At 41.0% G+C, this 26,408-nt stretch overlaps 2 protein-coding genes across 3 annotated transcripts in view; one reads left to right on the top strand and one right to left on the bottom strand.

Annotated features, from left to right (window-relative positions):
* LOC111664753 (protein FAM222A-like) overlaps positions 1 to 1,725 on the bottom strand; it is a 21,410-nt gene extending 19,685 nt beyond the window's left edge. For both annotated transcript variants that reach the window (XM_023419478.2, XM_023419479.2), the window contains exon 1: positions 1,418 to 1,725. The gene's annotated coding sequence lies outside the window, so the exon portion shown is untranslated. The remainder of the gene's footprint in view (positions 1 to 1,417) is intronic.
* A 4,948-nt stretch (positions 1,726 to 6,673) lies between these two features.
* cplane1 (ciliogenesis and planar polarity effector 1) lies at positions 6,674 to 26,007 on the top strand. Its single transcript, XM_087177497.1, has 50 exons — positions 6,674 to 6,753; positions 7,065 to 7,218; positions 7,326 to 7,461; positions 7,559 to 7,675; positions 8,022 to 8,254; positions 8,398 to 8,501; positions 8,581 to 8,737; positions 8,854 to 8,957; positions 9,155 to 9,337; positions 9,654 to 9,903; positions 10,006 to 10,206; positions 10,343 to 11,127; positions 11,250 to 11,440; positions 11,723 to 11,803; positions 11,888 to 12,055; positions 12,333 to 12,497; positions 12,580 to 12,811; positions 12,941 to 13,077; positions 13,168 to 13,385; positions 13,467 to 13,631; positions 13,949 to 14,096; positions 14,184 to 14,293; positions 14,388 to 14,537; positions 14,647 to 14,758; positions 15,472 to 15,787; positions 15,876 to 17,000; positions 17,264 to 17,415; positions 17,507 to 17,592; positions 17,681 to 17,745; positions 18,016 to 18,271; positions 18,355 to 18,729; positions 18,826 to 19,509; positions 19,606 to 19,778; positions 19,866 to 19,953; positions 20,050 to 20,128; positions 20,796 to 20,930; positions 21,150 to 21,212; positions 21,318 to 21,403; positions 21,848 to 22,088; positions 22,194 to 22,453; positions 22,587 to 22,686; positions 22,855 to 23,034; positions 23,476 to 23,518; positions 23,615 to 23,746; positions 23,836 to 24,016; positions 24,129 to 24,184; positions 24,268 to 24,429; positions 24,636 to 24,778; positions 24,920 to 25,203; positions 25,381 to 26,007. Exons 2-50 carry the CDS (start codon positions 7,138 to 7,140, stop codon positions 25,534 to 25,536), a joined length of 9,849 nt encoding a protein of 3,282 aa, XP_087033623.1. The 5' UTR covers positions 6,674 to 6,753; positions 7,065 to 7,137; the 3' UTR covers positions 25,537 to 26,007.
* Positions 26,008 to 26,408: the final 401 nt, after the last annotated feature.

The following is a 26,408-nucleotide window of genomic DNA, read 5'->3' as shown; positions in this document are numbered from 1 at the left end:
CCCCCCCCCCCCCCCCCCCCCCCATGCAAAACAGCCAAAACATGAAAATTAGTCATTTAGTAATTATGACTAGTTACAGCTACTCTATAACAGTCTATAATTGAGGACCACAGCACTGCTAAAGCACAAATGGTGTGTAAAGCATATGAGGTGCAAGCACGCAGCACTGAACAGTGACTGGGTGAAAATAAGACGTTCAAACTGAGTGCGAGAGACAGTTTTATGGATTGAATGTCAAATCAGTATACTTTATGATGAAAAGAAAATGAGACACTAACATTTTTATTATGGCATTGTGGTAAATCAAAGGCCATAATGGCATGATTTGAATATTTTTATAGGAAAGGATAAGAAAGAGAGCTATGCCCATTTCTGATCAAAATAAAAAAAATATTAACCCAGGGGAGTTGACATACTTTTCTCTTTCAGTCAGAAAAAGAGAAGAGGACGATAATAAGACACTAAATTGCAGGCTTTTCTTCTCTCCCTCTGGTGAGAAGCTGTGACATCCCATCTCTCTGGGTAATAAAGGATCTGGCACAAGCAGGAAAAAGCATGCAGAGTAGAATTTCACACCTGGCCAATAATCTATAGGCCCCACTGCTGCGGCTAACCTTCAACCTCGGCTGCCACCGGTGCAGTGAGGTGCAATGATCCCACCTCCGGCTTCTAGACAATAGAAATGGAAACCTTCAGAGGCAGCCCTGAATGACCGATAATATACTTCAAAGCACTTCCCGTTTCCACTGAGCTGCTGACATATAAAGCCCCTTTCAGTGCACGCAGAGCCAGCATCCAACTCACAAATGCAGACAGATGAGACTAGGAGTCGTATCAGCTCACAACAGAACAGTTTGGATAGGAAAAAAAAACATTTAGAAACTACAGATGTTTGTTATGCAAATGTTTCTTGTCCATATAATTACCAAATAAGGCCTACAATTTTCTATATTTAACTGTCAATTATATTTCAAGGAAGATTCTGCCATTAAATGATTCTATGTAGTAGGTATAAATGACACCCCCCCCCCATAGCTGGACTCGGCCCCATATAAATACACATTAGGCAATAGCAGGACACTGATATATAGTAAGGGCGAGACGCTCCTATCCATTAGTGCGCACTGGGCATCTTTCACCACTTAAGCGCTGTCGACCTAAAATCAATGCAGGGCGAATCCTGGCATCATGCACTGAAGCATCTTTACAACCACACATCTTCTTCTTTTTTTCTTACTCTGTCATTGTCGTGTAGTCAACACAGCAACCATTAAAAACCCAATTCAGCTGCTTCAACTGCAGAGGAAACAAAACATTTTCTGCGCTGAGAAAGATTTTTTTTTTTCCCACGAGCCCCACACAGTGTTCCCCCCTTTCAACATTACGATGGAAATAGGAAACATAATCGATGTCTTACAGAGTTTCGTCTTATCATAAGGCTTGTTTATCTTTGGTTCGCCACGGCTGATTGGTTGTTCTCCTGCTCGGAAGGCGTATTTCCTCTGCAAAAGCAATCTCGCCACTGATTTCGCGATGCGCACTGGAAACCTCCGGAGATATATCCATGGATGAAGCCGGCTCCGTTAGCTGTACTTCCTCAACATATTCAACAACACTCGTGTGGAAGATTATTTCACCGATTGTGTTTTCCGTGCGGCCGCTTGTGTCTCATCTCAGGAGCCGACAAAGCTGTGTGTGCCACACAGAGTGATGTCGGAATGGCAATGAGTCCCCTGCACTGTTGAAACCGGCTCCGGGCCAATCAATCAAGCCTGTATTTGAATATTCCCACGGCTAGGCCAATCGTATGCAAGAGAAGGCGGCCGCTGCCGTGATGCCAAACCCGTCAAAGTAAGCACGTTGCTGTTTTGCGGAAAAATTTAAAGGAGAAGAACATCTGATATATTAACCAGTCTATCATATCAACACAGAACAAATGCAAGTATTTGATCCTTCTTGATTCCTACACGTCTGATCGATTAAACAAGCCACACGTCGGCTCTGTGTTTGTGTGTCTGCAGCTCAGCCAATCAGCAGAGCTTGATGAAATCCTAATCGGATAAAGGTGTGTAAGAGCAGAGCTGGAGATAAAACCTGCATCACTTGGGATCAGTGATGTAAAAAAGTATTAAGATCATTTATAGAACTAAAAGTAGTAATAACACGTATAAAAATATTTAATTACAAGAATATATATTCTGTGGTCAAAAATATGCAACTATTATCATCAAAATCTTACTTAGAGTATATACATAATTAGGTAATGTTGATAACCCAATGTGTTATATTATCATAAGTATTATAGTTTGCTTGTCCATTAACATGCAGGCCAAGATTGATACTTTAACTGGGTTAGCTGGGTGGTTATAGTTAAGTTAAGTTGATCATACTATGTTTTGCTAATAAAATCTGAATATCTTCAGTAACTCTCAAGCCAAGCTCCCTACGATTTATAATCATCCTGAAATGTAGTGAAGTAGACGTATAAGGCAGCATAAATCGTACAAAACTGAACTACTTCAGTAAATTAACTGAATTACTCTCCATCACCGAGTGAGAGACAGAGAGAGAGGCACCTTAAAATGTAATGCAATCCAGCACAGCTACACTACAAACTGTGGCCTCATAAAATTGCTAAGGCATTTAATCAGCAACCACAGTCGGCTAAGATCATGCATCTGTCTTTTCAACAGAAGCTTGTTGATACCAACAACTACTACAAAAAAAAAATCAACCATCTGTGTAAAAACAGGTTTAACAGGTTTAATGCTACATTATTACAAACATAGATGAAATTTAAAAAATGTAGAGGAAAACTTTTCCAGTGCAAATGACTAATGTGGCCTGACAAAAAGTAGAGAACTAATTTTACTATAAATCCTGTCCCTCAGGTTAGAAATATCTCAGCATAAGAGCTTGTCACGAAAAAAATATAGTCTGCCATTTTCGCAGCAGATAGTCTCTCTGAGCCAACGGTGTCTCCCAGTTTGAGTATCCCGGTAATGTGCTCGTTGGCTCATTGGCATGGCTCACTGTGACTCTTCAATGGAATGGAGCCATCATTAATGTCATTAGTCATACCTGTGCGTTTCCTACTGTGTCAAAAGTCAAGTCAAAATAAAAAAGATGCGTGTGTGTGTCTAGCCAACTCCGACAGAACCACAATTTAATGTGAAAGTAGTAAATCCAGCTCTAAAAATATCAATATTATATTTTCAAATCATGTTCTGACAGTGAACGTGTGACAGTGTCTGTGTTTCTGTGTCCAAACCATGAATGTATTTTTACATTGTGCTTCCTGAGTGGGGTACACTTCATATTTGAGCACTTATCCATAGAACAGTCCACTGTCTTGTTACCTTGAAGTGCACGAGGTGTGTGGCATATTCAGATATTCAGAAATGACAGTTTATGCTTGATTACTCACCCAGCTTAAATCTAATAATGGTTCCCTGTGGCTGCCAGAATGTACATGTTGTAAGTCTAATGGCATCACAGCAGGAGGCGACTGCATTATAGTAGAGAAGTAAATGTACCTGTGCTTTTATATGGATGTGTGTGTGCAGGTTTATATCCCGAGCCAATGTTTCTATTCTGCAGATACTGTCAAACAGAATAGGCTTTTTTTCACTGAAGACACTTTGACTTGTCACAGAAGGTAAATTACAGGTGTGAATAATAAAGTTAATGATGGCTGAATTCTATTTAGTCACACTGTCATGGATTACAGGCACACTTGAATAGAACAGAACCATCATTATTGTTATTATAAATGACACCAGTGCTTTTCCTTTGATGACCAGTCAAAATTTCTGTCTTTTGATCCCAATTCCACCGCACAGTCTGATGAGCTAACGCAGCCGCACTCACCTCTGCTCTTACAGGAAAAGACTCGAGGGAGTTAGATGAGAATATTGATACCACTTTCATATCTGTCCATCAGATTTAAGGCTACAGCCAGCAGCTGGTTAGCTTAGCTTAGAATAAACAGTGGAATCAGGGGAAAAGCTAACCTGCAGTTGGCTGTAGCCTTAAAGTTAATGGATAAATATAATATAATTCTCTACAAGAAAGAAAATAAGTGCAAAATGTGTGGGACAATTTCTTGGCTGAGGTCTTGTTGACTCCATAGTCACTGTGCACGGTCAAGAAATAGTCCCGCATATAATCCCCTGCATAACACCACATCCTGTTTTTACACTTCAGTTTTTGTATGCATTAAACAAATAAGGTATAAAGCGTGAATTAGCTCATCCTCAAATGCTGAAATAGAATTTGACCATCAACACCCAATGCTGCACTCACTACTCCATACAACGCGTCAAAGACCGGTGTTTGTTGTTTTTCTGAGAAAGGCAATCGGGCACCAAGCAAGCAGTTAGACTTGCTGTAGACAGACTGAAAAAGAATATTGAATTGTTTCTCGACAGCTCCCTGAGTGTCATTGTTCAGTATGCATGAGGCCTGCAAATAGCAAGTGAGGTTACCATGCTAACTGATGTCCTTATATTGAATGCTGAAGCTATAGATTGAAAATAGTTCAGTAGTTAATCACAAGTTGTTGTAATGGCTAGATTATTGAAAATGAAAGGAGTCCACTGTTATCATAGGAGCATTATACAAACCTAAAAGCCACCCTCTGTTGTTAAACAGATGTTAATATCTCTAAAATCCACATGTAGTAATGTGTTTTAAAAGTGGATCAGCCAAGATTCCTAACCCAACAACCACCACTGCATGCATGCCTTGATGAGAAAGCTGGCAACATTCATATAAATACTACTTGTAGAGTAATATTACAGAGAAGACATACTCCACCTACTACGCCTGTTTTTCTATGATGTGTTGTAAAAAGATGTGGGATGGTTCACTGACATCCTTTACTATTAACCTGCTTATGTGTTATGATCTGTGATTAACAAGCTGAGACAAGATGGAAAGATATTCTGTATCTTTCTATTCCATCTACGCCATGTTTGTCTGTATAAAGTGTTAATGATAATCAAAGTCAGAACTGTAAATATGTATGCAGAGACACAAACAAAATACAAACACATGGCTATTAATATACAAAAAAAAAAAAAAGCGTATTAAGGAGCTGTCCAAGGGATACAACTAAAACCTAGACCCAGTAAGATTTTTCCAAATAGGCTCATTAGCATGACAATAATATAATGTTGGTCTCTGCACTATTGAATCAACATAATAAACTGGTGACAAAAGAATGGATACGCTTAATGTGAATGCACAAAGTCTATGTAGGGCTGTAACTACCCCCATCTCGAAAATCATTCCGTTTTGGCAATGTCCTCATGTGATGTCAAGCTCACCCTCTTAAGACAGTCCTCATCAGACCAGAATGAACCTGGCAGTGACAGTAATAAAGAGCTCCATCTGTGCCTCGCAGGCAGAGGCAAATGAACCAATAAAGGTCTGGTGAAGTCTCCTCTTTCACCTATTGGCAATGGCTGCCGTCATCTCCATCATGATGAAAAGGAGAGAGTGCAAGGGTAATTAAATACCAGCAGGGGCCAGGGGGCAAACCTAATAACTCTCGGTAACAAGCCAATAAGAGGTCTTATTGCTTAAGGGTTCACACAACCCAGAGCATGTTAATAGTGAAGGAGACCACTTACAGCACACAAACATTCAGATAGTTAATAGGCCTGCAGGTTCCTCAGAGAAAATTGACCTTGTGGAGAGATATCAGCAATAGCCCAGTGACAAAGTACAAAAACCTCTTACGCCACCTTGTATCTGCCACAGTGATATCTTCTGCCTGAGTCCAATCTGGCTTTAATGTGGACTCAAATACACTTTGCTGGCTATAAAGACAGCACTAAATGATCCCTGTTGTAGCATGTTGCCATCTGCTGGCTAAAGACTGTTTTTACAACAGGATTCTGCAGCATCTAACAGTACAGTGTACAACATATAAGTGATCTGCTGAATTTGCCCTGAAATTTTTTGAAACATAAATTATGCTTGTATTTCACTGGCATGAGGCCAAAAGTCCTGTTAACTGTCAACATTATGTTCAGCAAGATGCTCAAGTAGTGAAGTGTATCACATTCACAAAATGAAAAAAAAAGAAAAAGATTGGAAACTTTACCATAAATATGACATGCTATCTCATAATCTGAGATTTATGAGAAAACTATAGCAAAGGTTAAAGTTATGAATCACTGCAACCTGAGAAGACAAAGGCATTATGGCACTCCCCGATCTAATGCATTTTTATTTCCTCCTTGGTAGAGATATAAATGCCACTTTCTATCCTAAATATCAATACAACAGCTTAATCATCAATATAATTAAGTAGGTTTTTCTAACAAAGTATTTTGGAAAATTTTATTAAAGGTTAAAAGTATAAAGTCTTCATTTGTGTGAACAGATGTAAACTTCTACAAGACACAGTTGCCAATGGATTCAGAGAAATAGTTTTTTTTAGCCAATTATCTTTTTACATCTTGGAAATAAAAGTACAAATGATATAAAATAAGTATGTTTTATAAGGTTAAACTTGTCAGAATGAAGGCTCTGGCCACAGATAATCTATTCTGAGTTAAATAAGAGGGCAAATAAAAAAATATCCCACTATTTTCCACAAGGTGTCGACCTGATGTCGACCGGTTACGTCTCTACTTCTGCGTTCCTACGGCAACGCGTCGAAGCTTCCTCCAAGAGAATCATGGGAAACAAGTCTGGCTACTGAACCGGAGGGAGTTTCGAAATATTTCACGATTAGCTACGGTATAACATGTAATACCATAGTTAAATTATATTTTCGCAACCACCTGATACTAGCAAAGCATGCGAGCATAGCTAATGTATTTGAATTACTCAGGTTAGGCTTTTTTTGGGAGCTGACCTCCTCGCTGTAAACAAAATTAGCTAGGTGGCTAACGCTAGTTTACGGTAACATACCAACGAATAACTGGCTAAAAACACGGCACCATGCCGTGAACATGTAACGATTTCATTGCGTTTTTTAAAATGATATCGTAACCTACCGTACCGATAGCTATCGTAACCTATATATTTATGTCGTCTTGCTTATCTAGAGGGATCCCGTGTTTTCTATCCACCCTTCCTGAATGCATAATTACGGCGAAGAACTGATGTGGTCTTGTAAACATGGAGCTGAAGTTGGAGGTTGTTTTGTCATCCAGCATCAAGAGGAAGAAACCATGGCCACGTTTCTGCTGGCTTGGGCAGGTGAGTCGAGCGAAGTGTTAAGACAAAGTATTTCAGCCAGTGACTCAAAAACTTTGCTATCCTTTGTCAGAAGAAAGTGACTAAATCTGTGTCATGTCACTCCCCAGGAGAAGGAGTCTGTGTTCCTGTTAGATGACAAACGGATCAGTGAGATCAACATGGTGTCTGGTCGAACCAAGAAGAGGACCCCTAAACTCCATCCTTTACTCAACAGTGTGGTGACCATGGCTTCATCCCACAATGGTGAGTTTAATGTACAAATTCAAAGCAAAACACTTGTCACCTGACAATCTTGAGAATACATTTACACTTCTGTTTTTTTTAAATTTCTTTTTTATAGGCATTTGGCTTTGTGGACTTTTGGTCTCAGGAGAGCTCTTTCTGTGGAACAGGGATAAAGATTTGTTGAAGACTGCAGCAGCAGCTCTAGAAACAGTCCACATAATTACTTCTCAAGGTATGCACAGTATGTATAACTGGTGTACACATCAGTCTTTTTCTTGAACTGCATAGTTAGCAACAGGAGATTAGATCTGCAATAATCATTCCAGTACTCCTTTGAGACTTTAATATGCAGTCACTTGAAAGATGTTGGAGAGTTAAATCAACCAAGAGATGTACAAGTGCTTTGCATTCAGTATTGTAAGCTGGATAATTCAATAGCAGCAGATTGCAAATTGGAGTTTTTAAGGTCATGTTTACAGTTTCTTTTTTATAACTTGAGCTGTACAGACAGTATTCTAAATCCCCCTGTCTATGTTATATTTCACACCTAATTCACTGATGTATGTGTGTTTTCACAGGAAGTGCCACGCGGTTGTCTCTCCAGGTTTCAGGAAATGGGATGCGTGTCCTACTGGTAGCCATAACAGGGCAAGTTTTCCTGTGGGAGTGTTTGGATGTCAGGGATTTGACAGGAGTACGAGATGGCACAGTCAAGGGACAATGGTCTCATATACAGCCCCTTGAGGATACCATTCTGCCTTCTTCCCAAGACAAAGAAGCATCTCAACACACAATTTTTGTAAAGACAGAGGTCTGTTCACACGATAAGAGTACATGTTTAATATATTGTGTAGTGTTTCAATCAGTGGCACAATTTTACATCCTACAGACAAACCATTTCTTATTTTTCTACAGGCCTTACATCTCACTGTATCGTTTTCCAAATTCCTTTAGGTTTTGGGTGATGCCTGCTTATCAGCCTTTGTTTTCACATCTGGAAAGAACCTAATCATCACCTGTCTGAAAGTCCAATGGGAAGAAGGCCACATGAGAGTGGGGTGAGTGAGCAGGTCTATGTAACGGTCAGGACCATTACTGGATATTACAGTAATAAAAAGTATAAATTTCTCTTTGCAGTTGTATGGGATATAGTGTACAGTGGGCCACCAAGACATACCCCATGTCTTGTCTTACCCCCCCGTGCCAACCAGTGAAGTCAAGAGGGGCCTTGGTGCCAGCCTTCTCCCCAGATGGCAAACTGTTAGCCGTCGTCCTGAACCAGAGACAGCCAAAGGTGAACATCCTCACCCTCTTATCTCTGTTTTTCACATCTTCATCTGTTTCTTTTTCCAGGTTTATTCATTTGTATCAATGTGAATCAAGTTTTGTATTTCCTGTTTTTGAAACCAGGCTACACAGGTCCTCTTTGTGAGCACACAGAATTTTGTCTCAATATCAAGTAGCCTCGGGGGATGTGGAAGTAAAAAGATGGAGATCCCCTCTAAATACATAAGGTATAGTATGCAGGAGTAAAAATAGGAACAGGTGTTGTGGTCGGTGTTGTCAGCCAATGAGAGGCCTAACCTGGGTGTCAACATCTGTGTCTGTACAATTATATCAGCACTGTTATCTGTCATTGGAATTACTTTCAAATCTTTGATGTACAGTATGTATTTATTTAGAAAATAACATAACATATCTTCTGTGTTAGGTCCTATTGGGTGGGCAGTGTGAGCTGGTCACCCAGCGGCCTGTTCCTGGCTTGTGTTCTAAAGAGAGGCTCCCTTCTTATGTTGGCTCGCCTTGGAGGGCTTCTCACTCTAACAAGCTCTGGTTGCAATATTGACTTAGGGCCTGCACAATTCCTACCCCTGCACCCTCTCGTCACTTACCGGTATACATCTGAGGCATTTTGCTCTTCATTTATAACCCCTTGTTACAAGTTATTGATTTGCTTGAACTGATCTTCTTAATTATTACTTTCTTTCTCTCAAAGGTGGTCATCTTTTCTATTGATTTCTACACCTTAACTTTTTAGCATGATAGTCATGTCATTTCCTCTTTCTTATTATTTTATCCAAAGCATGAATCAAGTATAAATTCAGTGTGAAATGTGATGGTTTATTATACATAGTGTGAGTCTTATTTGCTCAATGAAATAAAAGTTTTTGTTTGTTTTTCCTCCAACTTTACTGTACTTTACTCTGCAGGCCACCACTGTCTGCAGGGAGAGGTGAGGCCTCTCTGTCCAGTTCTAGCTTGTCTGTGCGGGATGTTCTGAGGCAGCGATATTCTGTGACCTGGCATCCACGGCTGTTGTATCTCATTGTGTCTGATGGCTACATGGCCACGGTTATGAGGGTGCTCGATAGGCCTTCTCCTGCTCTGTTGCTGAAAACACTTCTCAAGGACACAAGCAAGGATCTTGAGAAGGCCAGCCGCATACTGGATAAATCACAGGTGACAAACCAGGGACTTCTAGAAGTGAGAATATCTTACTCAGCTTCAGCTTTTCAAGAGTATTCTTAACAATACGTCTTTCCTCACATTCATTATTTTCAGATTCATGTGAGGGCATGGCTGGAGTCCGTATCTTGCCTGAATCTTGACAGCAGCCTTGAGGTGCTCAACGCCACTGTTACATGTGGGCCCAACACCTCAGCCTCTGTCTTTTCAGCAGCCACAGATAGATCCACTTTGCCAATTTTCCTGCAAGACAAGGGGACTCTTGCTGGAACCAAGGAGCTTCTTGAAAAAATGCAGGTTGGTCACATGTTGTCAGCTAGGAAATTATAGCTTTAGATTCTATGTAAAAATATACTGCATCATTGCTGCTGTATCTCCTGATTCATTTATGTTAGCTGTCTTTGACTTGCTGTTTGATTGTGTTGTTTCCTAGACTTTCTTTGAGGATGACTCTGATTTGGATGGACCTCCCGCTGGTTCTCATGTGGAGGATGGCGGCCGTTTGGAGTTCGCCTCAATGTTTGACACACTCCACGCCCAAGACACACACAATGACACTGAATTTGTTACTGGCCCAGATTATGAAAAGGACTTTGTTGAAACAGAGAGGAAGACTCCTCTTCTTCATCATGAACTTGGGAAAATCCAGAGTAAGCTGCTAACAGCCTGGGCTTTCAGCATGTCTCTAGGAAATGCTGTGGAACACAGAGCTCATCTACTGAAGCATACCCTCTATTGTGTGGTGCGATTTGCTGCTTTACTCCATTTGATACCCAAGGACCACACAGGAAGAAAGAATACCTCAGTTTCTGCTTCCCTCCTCCATCTTATCAAAGCTGTTCTATATTTTCTTCCCTGGGATAGCACTCATTCAGATGGGCCATGCTGCCTGGGGCTGGTGGTAGAGTTCAGTAAACGGCTGGTACGTCTCCTGCTGACCCCTCACCCTGAATCCTACCAGACCGGTCACTGTCAGCTCTCCTCTCAAAATCTATCCACCACCCTGCATATCTTGCAGCTGGTCTCTGATTCCCTTGACCACACCTACAGCCTACAGCTAAGAACTGTCTGGTCCTCTGCAGAGAGAGACTCTCCTTCCCAGCCACCACAGCTCTGGCCTTCAGATGTACACTATGTGCCTCTGCTACAAGAAGAGAAGGAAAAGACACTCGGCTCGCTAAATCAGGCACAACCTGTTCCCCAGCGACCATCCAGCAGGTAGAGACTGACATTTTTGGCTTATTTTTCAGGGTTTATGGGCAAATAGTCAACTATTTGTTGTTGTGGATGCCAGCCTTTAATAAACCCTTTTAAGATTGGCGGTTTTCTTTTTTGGCCAGATTGTTTGGAGTGTGGCAGTGGGTGTACCAGGTCACCCAGCAGTATCTGGAAGAACTGAACAGCTTCAAAGGCTGTGATGGCTGGGAGGAGGAACAGCAACAGTTGTCTTTCATAATGTCACAGATCCAAACAGCTCTGCAGGCTACAGGAGAAAGGCTAGAGGAGGGCCCTGCACTGCTGAGTTACCCAGGTCTGAAACAGATGGACTATTTATGTAACTATGTTTATTGTACCAGCTTGAATCACATTGAATGACATGGTGTCAAAATTCCACTGTCCACTGAGCCACATGTTCGTTGGTGTGACTTTTTTTTTAAAATATGCCCTGTTTTATTGAGAATTGGGAACTTTAAAGCAAACTAAATACAAAATTGTTATAGAGTTATTTAAGTGGTTCAGATCAATTAGAAGAATAGCTATGTTGGAATGATTACTGTTGTTGTTGTTTAGTATTTCACTCTTCTCCCCCTAGGTGAACATCTTTTTCTGTTCGGGTTGTATCCAAAAAGTGCTGATGCTTGGCAGGCACAGATTTGTGACGAGACTAACAAAAGTAAGAACCATTGCTTCAGTTTCGCCATTAAAGTACACCACATGTACGCATTCAGTCTGAAATGGTAATCCTTTGTCTTTTTAGTAGGTTGTGATCGTAGCGTCTTCCAGGAGGTACGGATTTGTCTGGCACTCCTATACAGTCTCTTGTCCCAGTACCGTCTAAGGGAAGCCCAGGAGTTGGGGGACCACATGGCTCATCTAATACTGCACAGGGCTGGACACCAAAGGGACAACATGGCCTGCATAACAGGTCAGCCATGGTCAATAACTCCTCTGTCTTTTATGGGGGGTTTCAAATGAGTCAGTTTATGGAATGAAGTTGTAAATAGCTAACATCTCACCCTTGCCTGTATGATTTAATTAAACGCCTAATTAATATATGGCACACAGTAAAAAAGGTCATGCTTTAGAGCTACAGAGTATAAATTTGCTTTTATTTCTCAGTGATTATACAACAAACAAGTGTACCTCACAGTGAAAAAAAAAGACGTGTTGGTTATTAACCCTGCCTTTGTGTCTTGAAGCAGACTCTCTTCCTTGCCCGTGGCTCCCGATGGACCTTCACAGTGACACAGCCTGTGCAGTGGTTCAAAGCCTGGGAAGATTCATGGCCTCTTACTTCACCAACCAACCCCTCCACATCCTGCCCCCTCACAATGTGGCTGTCCTGCCTCCACTACATTTGCCACATGGTATGTTTCCAGAAATGATTTAGCAGTTAAAATTACTATTTCTGAGTTGATATTGATAATTTGGTAATATGTCTTTGCTCAGCCCCCAATGTTGGGCGCTTGGTGCCACTGGGCCAAGAGGAGGTGGCTACAGCAGTTCGTCGCCAGCAGCTGTCAGAAGTATGGACAGTGGAATACGCCCAGGATCTGCTCCTGCTGGGGGGTCTGCTTCCTGAGGCTGTGTGGTTGGCTTACCATCTTGGGGACTGGAAGACAGCGGTGTCTCTGAGTCTGGCCTATTCAAGCTATTGCACTGACCACTTGGACTTTGCAGGGTCAGTGTGAAAGAAAGCATACAGTATTATCAGGGAGAGAACAAGTGTATGGTGCAAGTTCTTTTTTACTGTTGCCAGTGCTGGAATATATTAAATCTGATTTCAAACTTTTACCATATTTGTTGACAGGCTGAGGAGGAAGGAGCTCCACCTCCCAACAGTTTTGGAAGCAGAAAGCATTTTTCAGGCTGAGTTGGAGTGTCTTCTTGGCCATAAGTCTGACTCCCAGGACCACAGAGACAGAGAGGGTGACAAGAGCTTTACAGGTCTGTTGGACCTGACAACTGTAAGATGACTACAACACTCATAAAACCATTTAGTTTTAATCTATACCTTGTCTCACCTCCTTTTACCAGACCCTCTGGAAGGAGAAGACTGGGATTTATTGCAGGTTTCCATACAGGAGATTCTGAAAGCATCAGTCGTGGCTGGAGTAAATGTTATGTCTTCACCATTGTCTTCCTTGCTGGACAAAGCCAAAGACTTGTGTTCCTGCCTACCTATGTTGGTGCCTAATGGACTGTATCTACCTTCCCCACCACTTTATTGCCCTCAGCCTTCCCCCAACACACAGGTACATGAAATAGAAGATCAACTTCTACCTATGTTTACATATAAATCGTATAATTAAATGTTGTGTGTATCTCATTCTTAGGACCCGATAGGGACCGTAGGGCAGTTTGCAGAAGTTGCATCTCGTCACAAAGTATCAGGGGTTCTCCAAAGATTACTTTTACTTCTGAGATCTGCTCGTTGTTGTCATCCTGCTGCCCAGTGGTACATCACCCATCTGCGCCGTGCCAGGCACCTACTACACAAGGTACTTTAGAGGACCACAGGGTTTTTTTGGGTTTAAATTACATTTTACTGAGAACAGCTGATTGTGTTTCTTGGTTTACAAAAGATGCAATGCCAAGACTGTTCCAGTGAAACTCCAAATTATGCTTGGTTGTGTCCTGCAGAATAGATTAGCTGTCACTGTTCCGGCACTCAGCAGTAATATCCTATACTGTTAATATCACTTCATCTTGTGCAAACATAACCATAACCAAATCAGTGTTTAAAAGTTGGTGATTACACTTTGTCATGAAGTGCCAGGCCATTTTAGATAGTGGAAAAATCTGATGTTGTTTTCAGATCAAGAAGAAGTATTCATATCCAGCAGCTGCTGAAGAAGAAAGGGCTTTCCCAGAGGGCCTGATGAAGTTTGTCACCCGCAGTGGATTCTTCAAACGAGGGCCTAACAAAGACGGTCACTTGGACTCTGATACCATCCAAACTATTAGTAAGATGCCACTTAACGTGCAATGTGGATATCATAATCAATAATCAGTTTTCATATAGTAATTATAAAATGCATTTCTTGCCCAAGTCTGTTTCAGGGAGCTGTGTGGTTTATGCTGGATGCTGCATGTCAGGGACAGACTCTCCATTTCCTGCAGGAAGTATCAGGCTGCCAGACAGCATGGTAGAGATGAACAGGTATTATATTCGTGTTTGAGTGTGTGACATATTTCTGTAATTATGCTCAGCCGTTGATATCCTGTGCGTATGTTTGTGTATTTGTGTCCCACAGATCCCTGTTGACTCAGAAGTTAGAGCGAGCTGCATTGATGCTCTCCACTGGGCCTGTCGTTTTCTGCCTTTTTCTCGTTTCCTCAATGCTGAAGAAATTCTCCAGGACATCCTGCTCAGCCTTGTGTCTGAACTACCTCCCGTCTCTTTGGTAAAAATGACTTTTTCTTGCCTTTTCTTACATAAGCAGCGTTTATTAAAATAAAACTCACTGACTTTGTGCGTGTACATTTCTCCTCTTTGCCTGTTCTTCTTCTTAGGTGGCAGACACTCTGGTACGAGCCTTCCCGGAGGAGGAAGAGTCTGTCAGAGTCCCGCTGAGAGAAAAGTATAACTCAGTGCTGCAGAGAGTGAGGCAATGCAATGTCCTTGGTATGAATACTTCTGTTCATTAACAAGTTACTTTGATTGCAGTTTTTTGAACACTGATCATTTTTTACTTATATCTTTTGTTTAAATTACCTGATGGCTACATTTTATTATTGATTCTTCTTTTTTAACTATTAGAATCTTTACCTATATGAGGTGTATGCATGGCCATGGCCATTAATGAACAGTCCATTTGTGACAGCCCCAAAGATATGTAATCGTTATGTTTTTGTATCATGGTTTTCGAGCTGGGTCATAACATCATAGCAACAGTCCTTGCACTTTGGTTAGTGTTGGTAACAAACAGTATGATCACTGTGTGCTAATTATACAAGTGCTCTCAAAATCTTCAAAGCTTTGTGTATTAATTTAAATGAATACATAAACAGTGATTTTGCATGACATTATCCTATTATATAGAGGGGATTGTGCCGTAGCTTAGCAACTAAGCTGTCTGAGGAGCTCAGACTTACCAAATCATTACCTTCTTTTTAATCACAAACTAATTTGTATCGGTAAGCCTTTGAATAATTGTGTAATAAGTGTGACATTTTTATGTTTTATATGCTGCACTTTATGATATCTATATCTTCTATATGGTACTTCTGCATTTTGATTTTAGACCTCTCTTTCTTGTGTTTAAAGCACTTTGTATCTTTGTATTCATTATCTATGAAATATCACTCTATGTTATTCTGTCTTTTCTCTTTCTCTAGAAGAGGAAGAAGAGGAGGTGAATGAGTTGATGATGATTCTGATTCAAGACAAACATAGGCAGAGGAGAAAACATCTTGGGCGTTTGCGGAGGCACCTGGGCCCCCCTGAGCTCCATCTGTGGGAGAAAGAGGAGGAAGAGGACGACAGGGGAGGCAAACACGGGATGGCCATATTGAGGCAACTGTCACTGGGTACAAGTCTGAGCACCAGCACTTTAACCGACTGTGGGTTTCCCCCAGTGTGCAGTGATGGAGACACAACAGAGAATACATCTGAGGCTATCTCCCCTGAACAGCATTGCCAACCCATGACCAGGTAGCCCGTGTGGAATAGTAGCACTACTATCACTTTGACGTATCATCTATTCTGTGGCTTATTCTATGCTCTGCCTTTTTCTTATCAGGGACAAAAAAGCAAAAAGAGTGAGAGACAAAGAATATGCAAAGAAGACTGCTGTTAAGATTGAAAGTGCCATTCAGGAGGAGGTTCAGCCAGACGATGACAAAGGGAATGAGAAGTTCTCCCTCCCAGTGGTTGGCACCTGGGAGTTTGAGCTGGAAGATGAAGAGTATCTAAACTTCCTGGAGCTCTTCCTCAGCTACGTGCTAGAGAAGGATAGTGCCGATGGAGGGGACTCAGGCAGCGAGTTTCCTTTGTTGAAGGGCTTCTCCTCCCAGCTGAGGGAGAGAGAGTTGCATTCTCTCACTTTTGATGTGCTCACAACTATTCACCGCCGTCAAAGAGATGGGCACCATACAGGGAGAAAACACTGGAGCAATGACCCACCAGTGTTCAGGGCTGGGTGCTGCTACAAGCCTATTAAACAAGGTGCAACACCTGAACCACAAACGTCTTCCATCTGGAGTGAAGCCCCCCTATCCAGAGCTATCCTTTCTGTCAGCTCTCTTCCTGGGCTGAGAACTGGCAGGCAAAAAGGTTTGTTTGGCCTCCGGCAGCAAAGCAGTGTGCCTTTAACCCAAAGAATGAAAGGAGGCCACTCAGGTTCTGAAACTAGCCCTTTTCAAAGTGCCTTTCCCATGAGGCAGCCATCAGAGAGCTTCATATTTGGCTCCTCAACTTCAGTGGAAGCTGTGAATGAACTGCAGCAGGGCCTTGACCCTAAATTAGAGGCTCAGTTTCCAGAGCTGGGCAGGCTGCTGGAATGGATGGTACGCTGGGCTGATAGGAGGGTGCTACTGGGACATCATGGCAAAAAGAAGAAAGAGAGGGGAGGAGGGGATGGAGGAACAGCCGATGAAGGAGTAGTTATTCGAGTCAAAGCCTCAGCACCTGCTGTCCTCACTTCCCTCAGCTTACTGGAGTGGAGGTACACTGCTCTACTCACGTCAGACCACTACAGTGCCCACATCCAAGTTCCAGAAACACAATGGACTGTAGCCCCTGTGCTGCAGCCTGAGGTGGACAGGAAGCTGGAGAGAGAGAGCAGTGTTGATACAGGTTACCCTGGGTCAGCCAACACTCCCATCACTGGTCTTGATCACAATGTACAGCAAGGAGAACTGTCCATGTGAGTGCACCATGTGAGGTTTATTAGAGATCTTGAGATTTCATATGCTAAAAATATAAATCTTTGCTCAAGAAGCACAAATTGGTATGTCAGTAAATATCACAAAAATTGAACATATGGTGGTAGCAAAGTAGCTGCATAAATAAAAATTTACATCTATGTTGAATATGTTTTGTATTAACTGATTCGATAATTTGTTTCTTTACATTTTACTGTTCATATGAAGAATCTACTGTATTTATATACTATTTGTTTCCCTGCAGTGGCTCTTGCACAGATGATCCAGAGGAACTGACATGTCACAGGATGCCTCCTCCTAATGACCAAGATCAACTGAGTTTTGCTGCTCAGCAGAGATGTTCCAGTTCACAAAAACCATCTCTCTGTGATTTAGATGTTTCACCTGAAAAAGAAGGTATGATGATAAATTATATTGGATCGTAAAAGTTGCTGGTGTGCAGACCTTTATGACAGAGAATATAAATTGATGTCTTTGATATTTTTAGGCAAAAGTAGTGACAGTGAAGGACTGGAGGTGTCATCCTCTGTTTCCCATGGACACATCTCTGAAAACATCTGCACACCTGAAAGGGTGAATATTACTATTCAAGATTCCCATTCTTCATATGAATCAGCAAGGCTGTCAAAACACAAATAACTGTTATTTTTGTCCTTTCCAGAGTTTAAAACTTGCAGACCTGGATGTCTCAGAAAAAGCTGAAGATATGTCCAGTTCTATCTCTCTGTGAGTTTTTAATGTTGCTTATTTAAATCATTTACTTTTGAAGAACACATGAATGTGTAAAGTTTTTTTGTATGCAGTTATATATATATATATATATATATATATATATATATATATATATATATATATATTGTAGTGTAAACTATAAAAGTAGAAGTTATTGAGTTATTTATAAATTAACAATTTGTTGGTGGAGCCACAGCTCAGAATATGAATGCTGCAATAGTCTGTTTTGTTGTTCAAGCCACAGTTTTTTTTCTGTCATCCTAGAAATCTACAAGCTCCTCCACACCCAGAGCCCCAAGCTCTTCTTATTGTCCAGCCTGAGGCCTCGGTTCACACAGAGCATTCTGATTCAACTGGAGTGCAGCTCCCCAATACACCTATAGATCCTCCAAGCCTTCAGCCACAAAGCTCCACAGCTGGTGCACCCACTGCTTTTTCTACAGCCCCCAGTCAACCAACATCCTCTCAGACTCCACCAATGAGACAGCGACTGGGTGAAGACTTATTTAGATTGGTTCAGGTAAGACTAGACTGACTGAAAGGAAAGGTTCACACTCGCCTGTCTCTAATGATTGACTCTTACTTGATTTGTTTTTGTTGCAGAATATCAACTACATGAGCCTCATGGAGGTTTTGGGAGCATCTTTTTCCAACCTGCAACTTGCCCAGCAGAGCTCTTCTTTGGCTCAGTCTAACATGAACTCCTCACATCCAAATGTGCCATCATCTCATGTAACCAATTTCATCCCTGAACCAAATCCCCTACCTGTTCAAACTGCCATTTCTGTGTCACAGCAGACACAGGCAAGTGTGCCAAATTCAGGATTCAAGAACCCTCACTTCAGTCAGGCTGCTGCATGTCTGTTTGCAGACCAGCCTGCTGAACAGAGCTTAGGGAAAATCTATCCAACAGCTGGCCAGTTTCAAATAACAAGGAATCTACCCTCCACTACCAGTGGTGCAGGTGTAAATTATCAGGTATTGGTCAAATGTATTGTTAAATTGTGATCTTTCTGTGCAAACATGTCTACATCATAGTGACATCAAGATAAATACAGTTTCTCTTTTCTTCAGGAAATGCAGCCACTCTCGGTTCAGGCAGAGTCACCAGAAATCCAGTTTATACAGAGCAAGAGGTTAATCCCATCCTCCCAGGGCCTCCTGGCCACTACTCACGCCAGTCACACTGTTCCCAGTTCTCCTGTGGTGCTGCCTTCTAATGGTAGCATACAAAAAGACCCTGCTTCCCAGGTCTCAGGCCTTAAGTTACTTCAGCTCCAGCGCCCTCCATTGCCCCAGCAGAGTGCCCCACACTATCCTCCAGCCCGAGGGCCCCAGACGCTGCACACTGCATATCCTGCAACTCTAGAAACCCATCAGCCCAAGCTTAAACACAATCACCAAGCTGCCTCAAAGAGGAAGGAAGAAGAAAAAAGAAATGGGTCTTCAGTTCCAAGAAGACAACTCAGTTTTAATCATCCACATGATCCATCTCCCTGGAACTCTCAACCCCAGATTCAGACATCAGAGAGGTCCAGGGGGCAGGAGTTCTCGTTTCTTCCTCCTGCTTTACCAGCTCACACACCTGCACCAATGCAGGGCCTTCGCTTGCTGCACTTTCAGCCTGTTTCACACAGCAACATCACATTTCCTAAACTGCCCTGCCCATCCTCCTCTCGGCCCTCTACTGTCATTACAGCTCCAATGGGAGAAACACCTCTGATCAAGCTTCTACATATAGAGTCTGGACCAAAAATGGCAAGCAATACGTTTATTACTTCTAGATGTTTAAATTAGGTGACGTGTAAATTAATTGACTTGTAGTTTATGTACAGATATCTGTCTCTACAACAGATTTTGCCCCTGGCTACTCCTTCGAACCAAATGACCCGTCTCATGTCCATGGAGGAGTTGACAAGTTCAGTGATCAGGAGGCAGAACGCTGAAGAGGCTCAGTTGCAGTTGCTCAGAGTGGACCCACCTACTGAAAACCCTAGAGCAGCTACCACTTCTCCCAGCTCTAAGAGGCAATCACATATATCATTAGTGATGTTATTGATTGTAATTTTGTGATGCCAATTATTTAACACACTGTGCTTGCTGTGTGTTTATAGGCAGAGGAGGAGAGAGGTGAAGGAGAGGAGGGAAAGAAAAACAGAGGTCACATTCAGACCAAATGAGTCCATCATCCCCGTGCGAGAGGTTGAACAATATTCATTTTAGTAAGAAGTATTTCGTACCTTTAACAATACTACCTTGTTATTTCACTATCATTTGTTTGATCTGATATGTCTACAGCCAGCTGATGGGCCTATAAATGAAGAGCCTACAGTTGCAGAGAAGATCACCCCTGGACACGACTTTGCCATTCCTCTTGGTAAGTCTCAAATACATTCCTGATTACACATATCTTTTCCATGGGTTGAGCAATTACTGTGTATTCAGATATTTTAGGTCCCAAACTGAAAAGGCAACTAACTATATCCAGTATGTTGCCAGTTAATAGATTAGTAGTTGACTGATAGCAAAAGAAAGCAGTAAAAAAAAAACAGTGATAATGACCAGTGCACTTCATTGTTTTGTTATATGTTGAAAATCCAAGACAGACATGCATCACTGTGTCTCAGAGGAAGAACCAAGATCTGCATTCTTGCAGTTTCGAATTTACAGTGATTGAATGAAGAGGCGGTGGCACATTGCCCGTTTAATTGCCTGGACCTCAGTTTCTTTGATGGCTCAGCACTGATCACTTTCTGATGAAATGCAGATGACTTAAGTTTCTCTAGAGCTTTCTCCTGCCATATTAAGCTTCAAGATAATTAAAAGAACAAAATGAAATAAAGTAGATTGAAGTAATGTCATTTGAATTAGCAATGGAATTAAAGGTCTATTCTTTTTCATAGCAATTTACCCCAATGGCCTTTGTCTTATGTGTGTTACACACAATGTAATGTAGTTCTTAATCAGACAAATGGGTAGATCGCAAGGGCGTGTTTACAATTCTATTGATCTGTTGTTTTTTCTCAATGAACTTCAACTTCAAGGATCCTTTGACTCTTTGCTGACTGGTCAGAGATTATTGGACAAGGCCATGTCCACTTCAGCTGAGCTTCATGCCTTTGCTTCCATATGTAAAAGACCCCCAGAGTGCCATGATGCTTTCACCAACACAGACCCAAGTATGTGAGGATTTTTAGAGTGTTAATATTGTAAAAGTTTGCATAGTTATAATGTTATCACACAGTTGCTGTATTGGTAATTGAATGAAAATGTTGTGTAAATGGATTTAGCTAACATAAATTGAATTGGCCTTTATTCAATAAAAAATATAGTGGTTGTTTTAAGTGCATGATTTTTAAAACCCAGATTCTGTAATATGTTGACTATTTGTCTTTCAGCTTCTACCCCCACACGCGTGGATAAAGCTGTATCTGCCTCTGTGACCACCAGTAGCCCTAAATGTAAGTTGATCTGAATTTGTAGGTACTTTTCACTGCTTTTTAAAAAAAAATTGTGGATACAATGATGAGTTAAACATTGTGTGTATGTGTGTTTTTTCCATGCAGCACAAAGTTCACAGAATTTCCAGGTTTGTACTGAACATCCTGTTCAAGACACAGGGGAGACCCCAAAGAAAGCAGAAAAGATTTTGGTAAGAAGCCAGACATGAAGGGGGACTCAGCACTATTTATTTTAGACTCTAAATCCAATATCCAAGTAGATCATTCCACTTAATTGAATTGTATAATGACCATAGCACAATAGTAGTGGTGCCTACCATTCAGTATATAGAATACAATATGCCTTTTTTACAAAACTAACTGCCTTCCAATATGATCCAGTGGAATTTGAATTGGCAAACACCAGCTGCCCCAGTGGCTATATTATTGTCAAATAATCTATAAGATGTCCAGAGAGGTAGAGAATTTAGGCATGTTTTTTTTATGAACTGACCATGGTCTCCACACTTCATATTTTCATATATGCTGTATGCAGACTCATAACTTTTTATTTTAAACTTGCATTCTAGCAAGGGATTACTTTAATCGATGGATATTATAATACACTTCTCTGTGTTTCTTGGCCTTTGCCTCAGGGTCTGCATGGCCACCAGTTCATAAGTGTCTTGGATCTAGAAGACGAAGCCTTGCACCATGATTTGCCGCTGTGTCTCAGCCCAGAAACACAGGACATTCCTCCCATCCGCCCATCTTCACCTACTTCTGCTGAGCTTCATGTTCTTGCAACTTCTGTTATTAGGAGTGGTTCTGCTGCTGCTGACCCACAGCCCTCCAGCTTAATTACAGACAATTTCCTGAAACCCACCAATCACCCAGGTCTGATACTTTTATGTCTTTATAACTAATATGATCAGACATGTGGTGAAGCACAACACTATTTGTAAAATTTGGTCTAAATATTTGTTGCACTGTGTTCTCTAGAAATCCCTGAGGATACTCCATTACTCAGATACATTGAGCCCAGTACGTATCCAGAGAGAATCACTCCACAAGACATGGCAGATCCATCTGACTCTGAGATCTGTCAAGCCATAAGGACGCAGAGTGTTGGACCTCACAGAGCTTCCTCGTCACCTCCTGCAGTCTGGTTCTCCTCTCGCCTGTCGGAGATGGACGCCCAGTTGGCTGCACTACAGAACATTGCAGACCATCTGGAAATGGACTTTTCCAACTCCAGGATGGTAGTATTATTATATAAGCTGTTTATAGCTTGTTCTGTTTATATTTTTAATGACACCCAAGTTTACAGATTGGCTACTAAGGCTGACAAATGTCTGTATGTAACAGATAGTTACTTGTCTTACTATGTCGTAGCTGGTGAACACCATTGAAACACTCACCCCAGTCTTGGCTCCTGATGTGAAGAGTACCATGGCAGTAAAAAAAACTGTCAGACTGTCTGTCCCACGTGAAGGTGTGCCACCAAACACTTCATCTATATAGAAAGCCAGAACTGCATTTTATTTAAATTGCATTGAAATTCACAAGTAAAAGTTAAAGCTTTAATAGAGTAACAAATGACACGGTAACACTGTTTAAAAAACCTTGATAATATCAGGTGTATATTCTCTGTCTGTAACAGCTTGGACACCAAGATCTGACATTTTAATGGAACCCAAAGCCTGTGAAGAGGAAGAGGAAAATCAGCAGGACAAATATGTTCATAGGGACTCCCGCACTCCAGAAAGAAAGCCTACTTTTCGTTATTTAACTTCTCCTCACAGTCACACAGCTGGTCTTTCCTACCTTCACACCCCTCCAAGTAAAGATGCAATTTGTTCATTTTCTGAAAAAAATGTTACTACTTTAAACTACTTACTCATTGCATTTATATTTATTAGCTAGTTATATAAAAAATATGGTACTGTTAAAAGCAATGTAGACTACACGTTTTCCAGGTTTGGCACAGTAACACTCCTGAAAAGCAACTGGAAATTAAAATAATGGACAACATTTTCCAAATGTGATTAAAGCTTAGCCTAGCTTAGTTTATAGCTTTTGTATTTGATTTTTAACAATACTAGAAAGGCAGATGACAAAGGAACTCTCAAATCCTCAAGTCAGCTGTTGTACTGTTTGACTTCAGAGTGATTTTAATTAATTCTTTATTCTTCTATAGTCACATACATTGTTATTTTTACAGTACAGTTGTGATGTTAAAAGTTACTATTTCATCTGTTTAATGTATGTGTTTCTCCCACAGAAATGACGGATCAGTTGAGCGAAGCATCTGGAATATCTCATGTGTAAGTTTAAATTAAAACCGAAGTCCTGTAACCATGTTGTGACTTACATTATCAGTTATGGATCTCCCATTTCACAATACTCTGCCCAATCTCTAGATGGGAAGATGAGAATCTGGGACACACCGGGCTATCGGATACAGCAGAAATCTTAGACGAGTTGGTAAAGGAAGGGTATTTATCCCCGACTGACCTGAATATGTCCACTTCACACGCCGCACACTATAGCAGGTATGGTGCCTACAAAAAATGGCTGCTAAACAAATGACTACTTAAACAACTATGTGTATCCCTGAGCTGAAAAGTAATGTGACCCACAGCAGGCTGGGTGAGCAGCAAAGTAGCTGGATGTCACAGAGAAGTGTCCTTCCAGAGGATGAGAGGCGAGAGCTGAGGATCTGGATGAGAAGGAAACAGAGGGAAAGACTGGCTGTTTATCAGAAACACAGAGAAAGCCTGAGGCAGAGGGAGCATAAGCCTTTTACTGCCTCCGCAAAAGTGGTGAGATATGGTTGATTTTTTTTACTACAATTGATAGTTCATTTTAAGCTTGTATGTTTTTTAACATTACATCCACATTGTTGTTTACCTGCTACACCCCCCTTTTCTACAGAAATCAACAAACAGAAATCAAGCAACCATTTGGGAAACCAGAGAGGAAAAAGAAAAGTATGTACCTACTTGCATTGTCTGTACACAGGAGATATGCTTGTGTAGGAATGTAAAAACTATTTGCATTTTGGTTTTAATAGGTTCATGCTTCTTGAGCAATACAACCAGAGGACCCGTGAAGCTTGTTCTTTGGCCAGTGACTTCCCCACTTCTACTCAGATCCTACGCAGTTCTTCACAGCCTGAAGGTCCTCCATTACCTTCCATCACACGGTCCACCTCCACTCCACCCTGTGGCAGCAGGTACCATCTGCCACAGTAATCTGACCAGACTCTTGTCTCATTAAATAGTAATTGTAATCCGATATAGCATTCAAACTAATTATTAATCATTCATTAATTATTCCACAATGATCAGAATATGTACAGACCCCAGCCTGTTTTACATGTTTAACACCTAGATAATGGTAACCTGGTACCTGGTAATGGAGGTAATATCTTTTTCTCAGGCCTTACAGTGCACCTGCCAATGATAAAAGAAGTCTTAAGTCCCAGTCAGGACAAACTCAGCCCCGCCTTTGTCCATGGACTGCTGAGGTACAGGCACGGCCTTCGGAGGATCACAGCAGGAGACTGGGACTACATAGACCAGGTACTGTAATGAGATTGAACTAAACTGATTTGTCACCAGTAAAGAATACATACTTTGATAAATGTTTTTTCCACTTAATACCATGAAATATAATATTAAATTAGACTAAACTTGTTTCTGTTGTGTGATTTTTGGTATCAGTTACCTCTCTACCAAGAGACCGTCTGTCTCAGGTGACCAGACGTGGCATGCTCAGTGACACAAAGAGCCACACTAAACTGTTCACGGAAAACCCGAGTGAGGAACGGCATGTCGGATACCAGAGAAAGACTCATTTGAACAAAAGTCCGTCCCGGGGGCCTGCTGTAGGGAGAGGAATCCAGAGGGAGGGGACGAAGGTGGAAGACAGAGAAGAGGTGAATCTTTGGGAGCCCACCTCAGAAGTGAATAGGCTGCTGGACCTAGAGGAGTCAGAGTCTAACATAGTAAGAATCACATATTTCATCACACATTAGCCTAGCCATTAGCCTTATCTGAGAGGAATGTTGCATTTCTGTGAAGTAAAAGTAATCTTACTTGCATGGTACACGTGAAAATACCATTTTGTTGATAGATGATGTGGTTTCATTTCTAGTTTCACACATTGACATCCATCTTTTCAGGTTTTGGCTAGGCTGTTGGATGAGCAGGATGGTGGTGCCAGAGCTGGTGTGTCAGGGATGGACTGGCTGGACAACCTGTCGGAGAGCGCCAGCAGCAGCCTCAGCAAAATAGACTGGGCTGCTATCGAGAGGATGGTGGCTGGAGAGGAAGCTTGAGTTTCAGTGTATCAAGGAAAAGCATTGACATGTTGACAATGAAGTATATGGTATATGACTGAAAATTTTTTTTCCAAGATTGTATGTGCCTATTAGATATACTGTAAATCAGAAGTATTGTAAACTGTGATAATATAAATTATAATCTTCTATAATAGTTTAATTAATTGCATATGAGTAGTAGGGATATTAAATATGTCAAGACATGATTGTTTTTTTATTTGTAAAGTAGGCCTAACATATATTATATGTAATGTAATCACTTTCATTTTCATATATAATTTAAAATATTTGTTGTACTGACATCTGAAATGATGTCCTCTTTTTGAAAATGTATATTTGTATGTGTATTAATGTAAATGTATTTTTGAAAATGTCTGTGTGTATGTGCAAAGTTTTTTAGATTTATAATTTATTTTCCTACAGACTTGACGACCCTACAAAGTATCTTAATAAAAACATTTTAAAGCTGTTTTTAATCATTTTCATTGTTGAACTGTAGCCTGAAAGAGCTCAGGTACATGTGAATCTTTATGTTTAATGTTTGACTTACTTTATTCTTAGTTTGAGATATGTGTAGAATATGATATGTGGTAGTTTTCCAGCCCTTTCTACTTGTTGATTTCAGCACCAGATGTTCAGTGCTGAACATCTTCCCGTCCAGAGCCTGGCAGGGATACCTTTCATCCAAATAATCTCACACTGTTCTTTGATTTGATGCAGAAAAATACATTTGATGCTTAGAAAATGTATTGATTGCTTTTGCAGTAATTAAATATATGCTTAGAATACATTATGCTTTGAATACAAACATGATTTCTCTACTGATATTTAATTTGTAATATACAAATGTTTCTATTTGCCTATTTTAC

Source organism: Seriola lalandi, unplaced genomic scaffold (assembly GCF_002814215.2).
Source record: "Seriola lalandi dorsalis isolate HSWRI2012SDOR001 ecotype SW California unplaced genomic scaffold, Sedor1 jcf7180002054606, whole genome shotgun sequence".
Classification (NCBI taxonomy): Eukaryota; Metazoa; Chordata; class Actinopteri; order Carangiformes; family Carangidae; genus Seriola; species Seriola lalandi.
This window is presented reverse-complemented; position numbering and strand designations above follow the sequence as displayed.

Bases quoted from the DNA above. Each gene is read 5' to 3' on its own strand.
- cplane1 (XM_087177497.1), top strand. From the start codon at position 7,138: ATGGAGCTGAAGTTGGAGGTTGTTTTGTCATCCAGCATCAAGAGGAAG. The intron at 8,255-8,397 runs GTCTGTTCACAC...AAATTCCTTTAG, and splicing joins CAATTTTTGTAAAGACAGAG to GTTTTGGGTGATGCCTGCTT. The intron at 24,430-24,635 runs GTACCATCTGCC...TCTTTTTCTCAG, and splicing joins ACTCCACCCTGTGGCAGCAG to GCCTTACAGTGCACCTGCCA.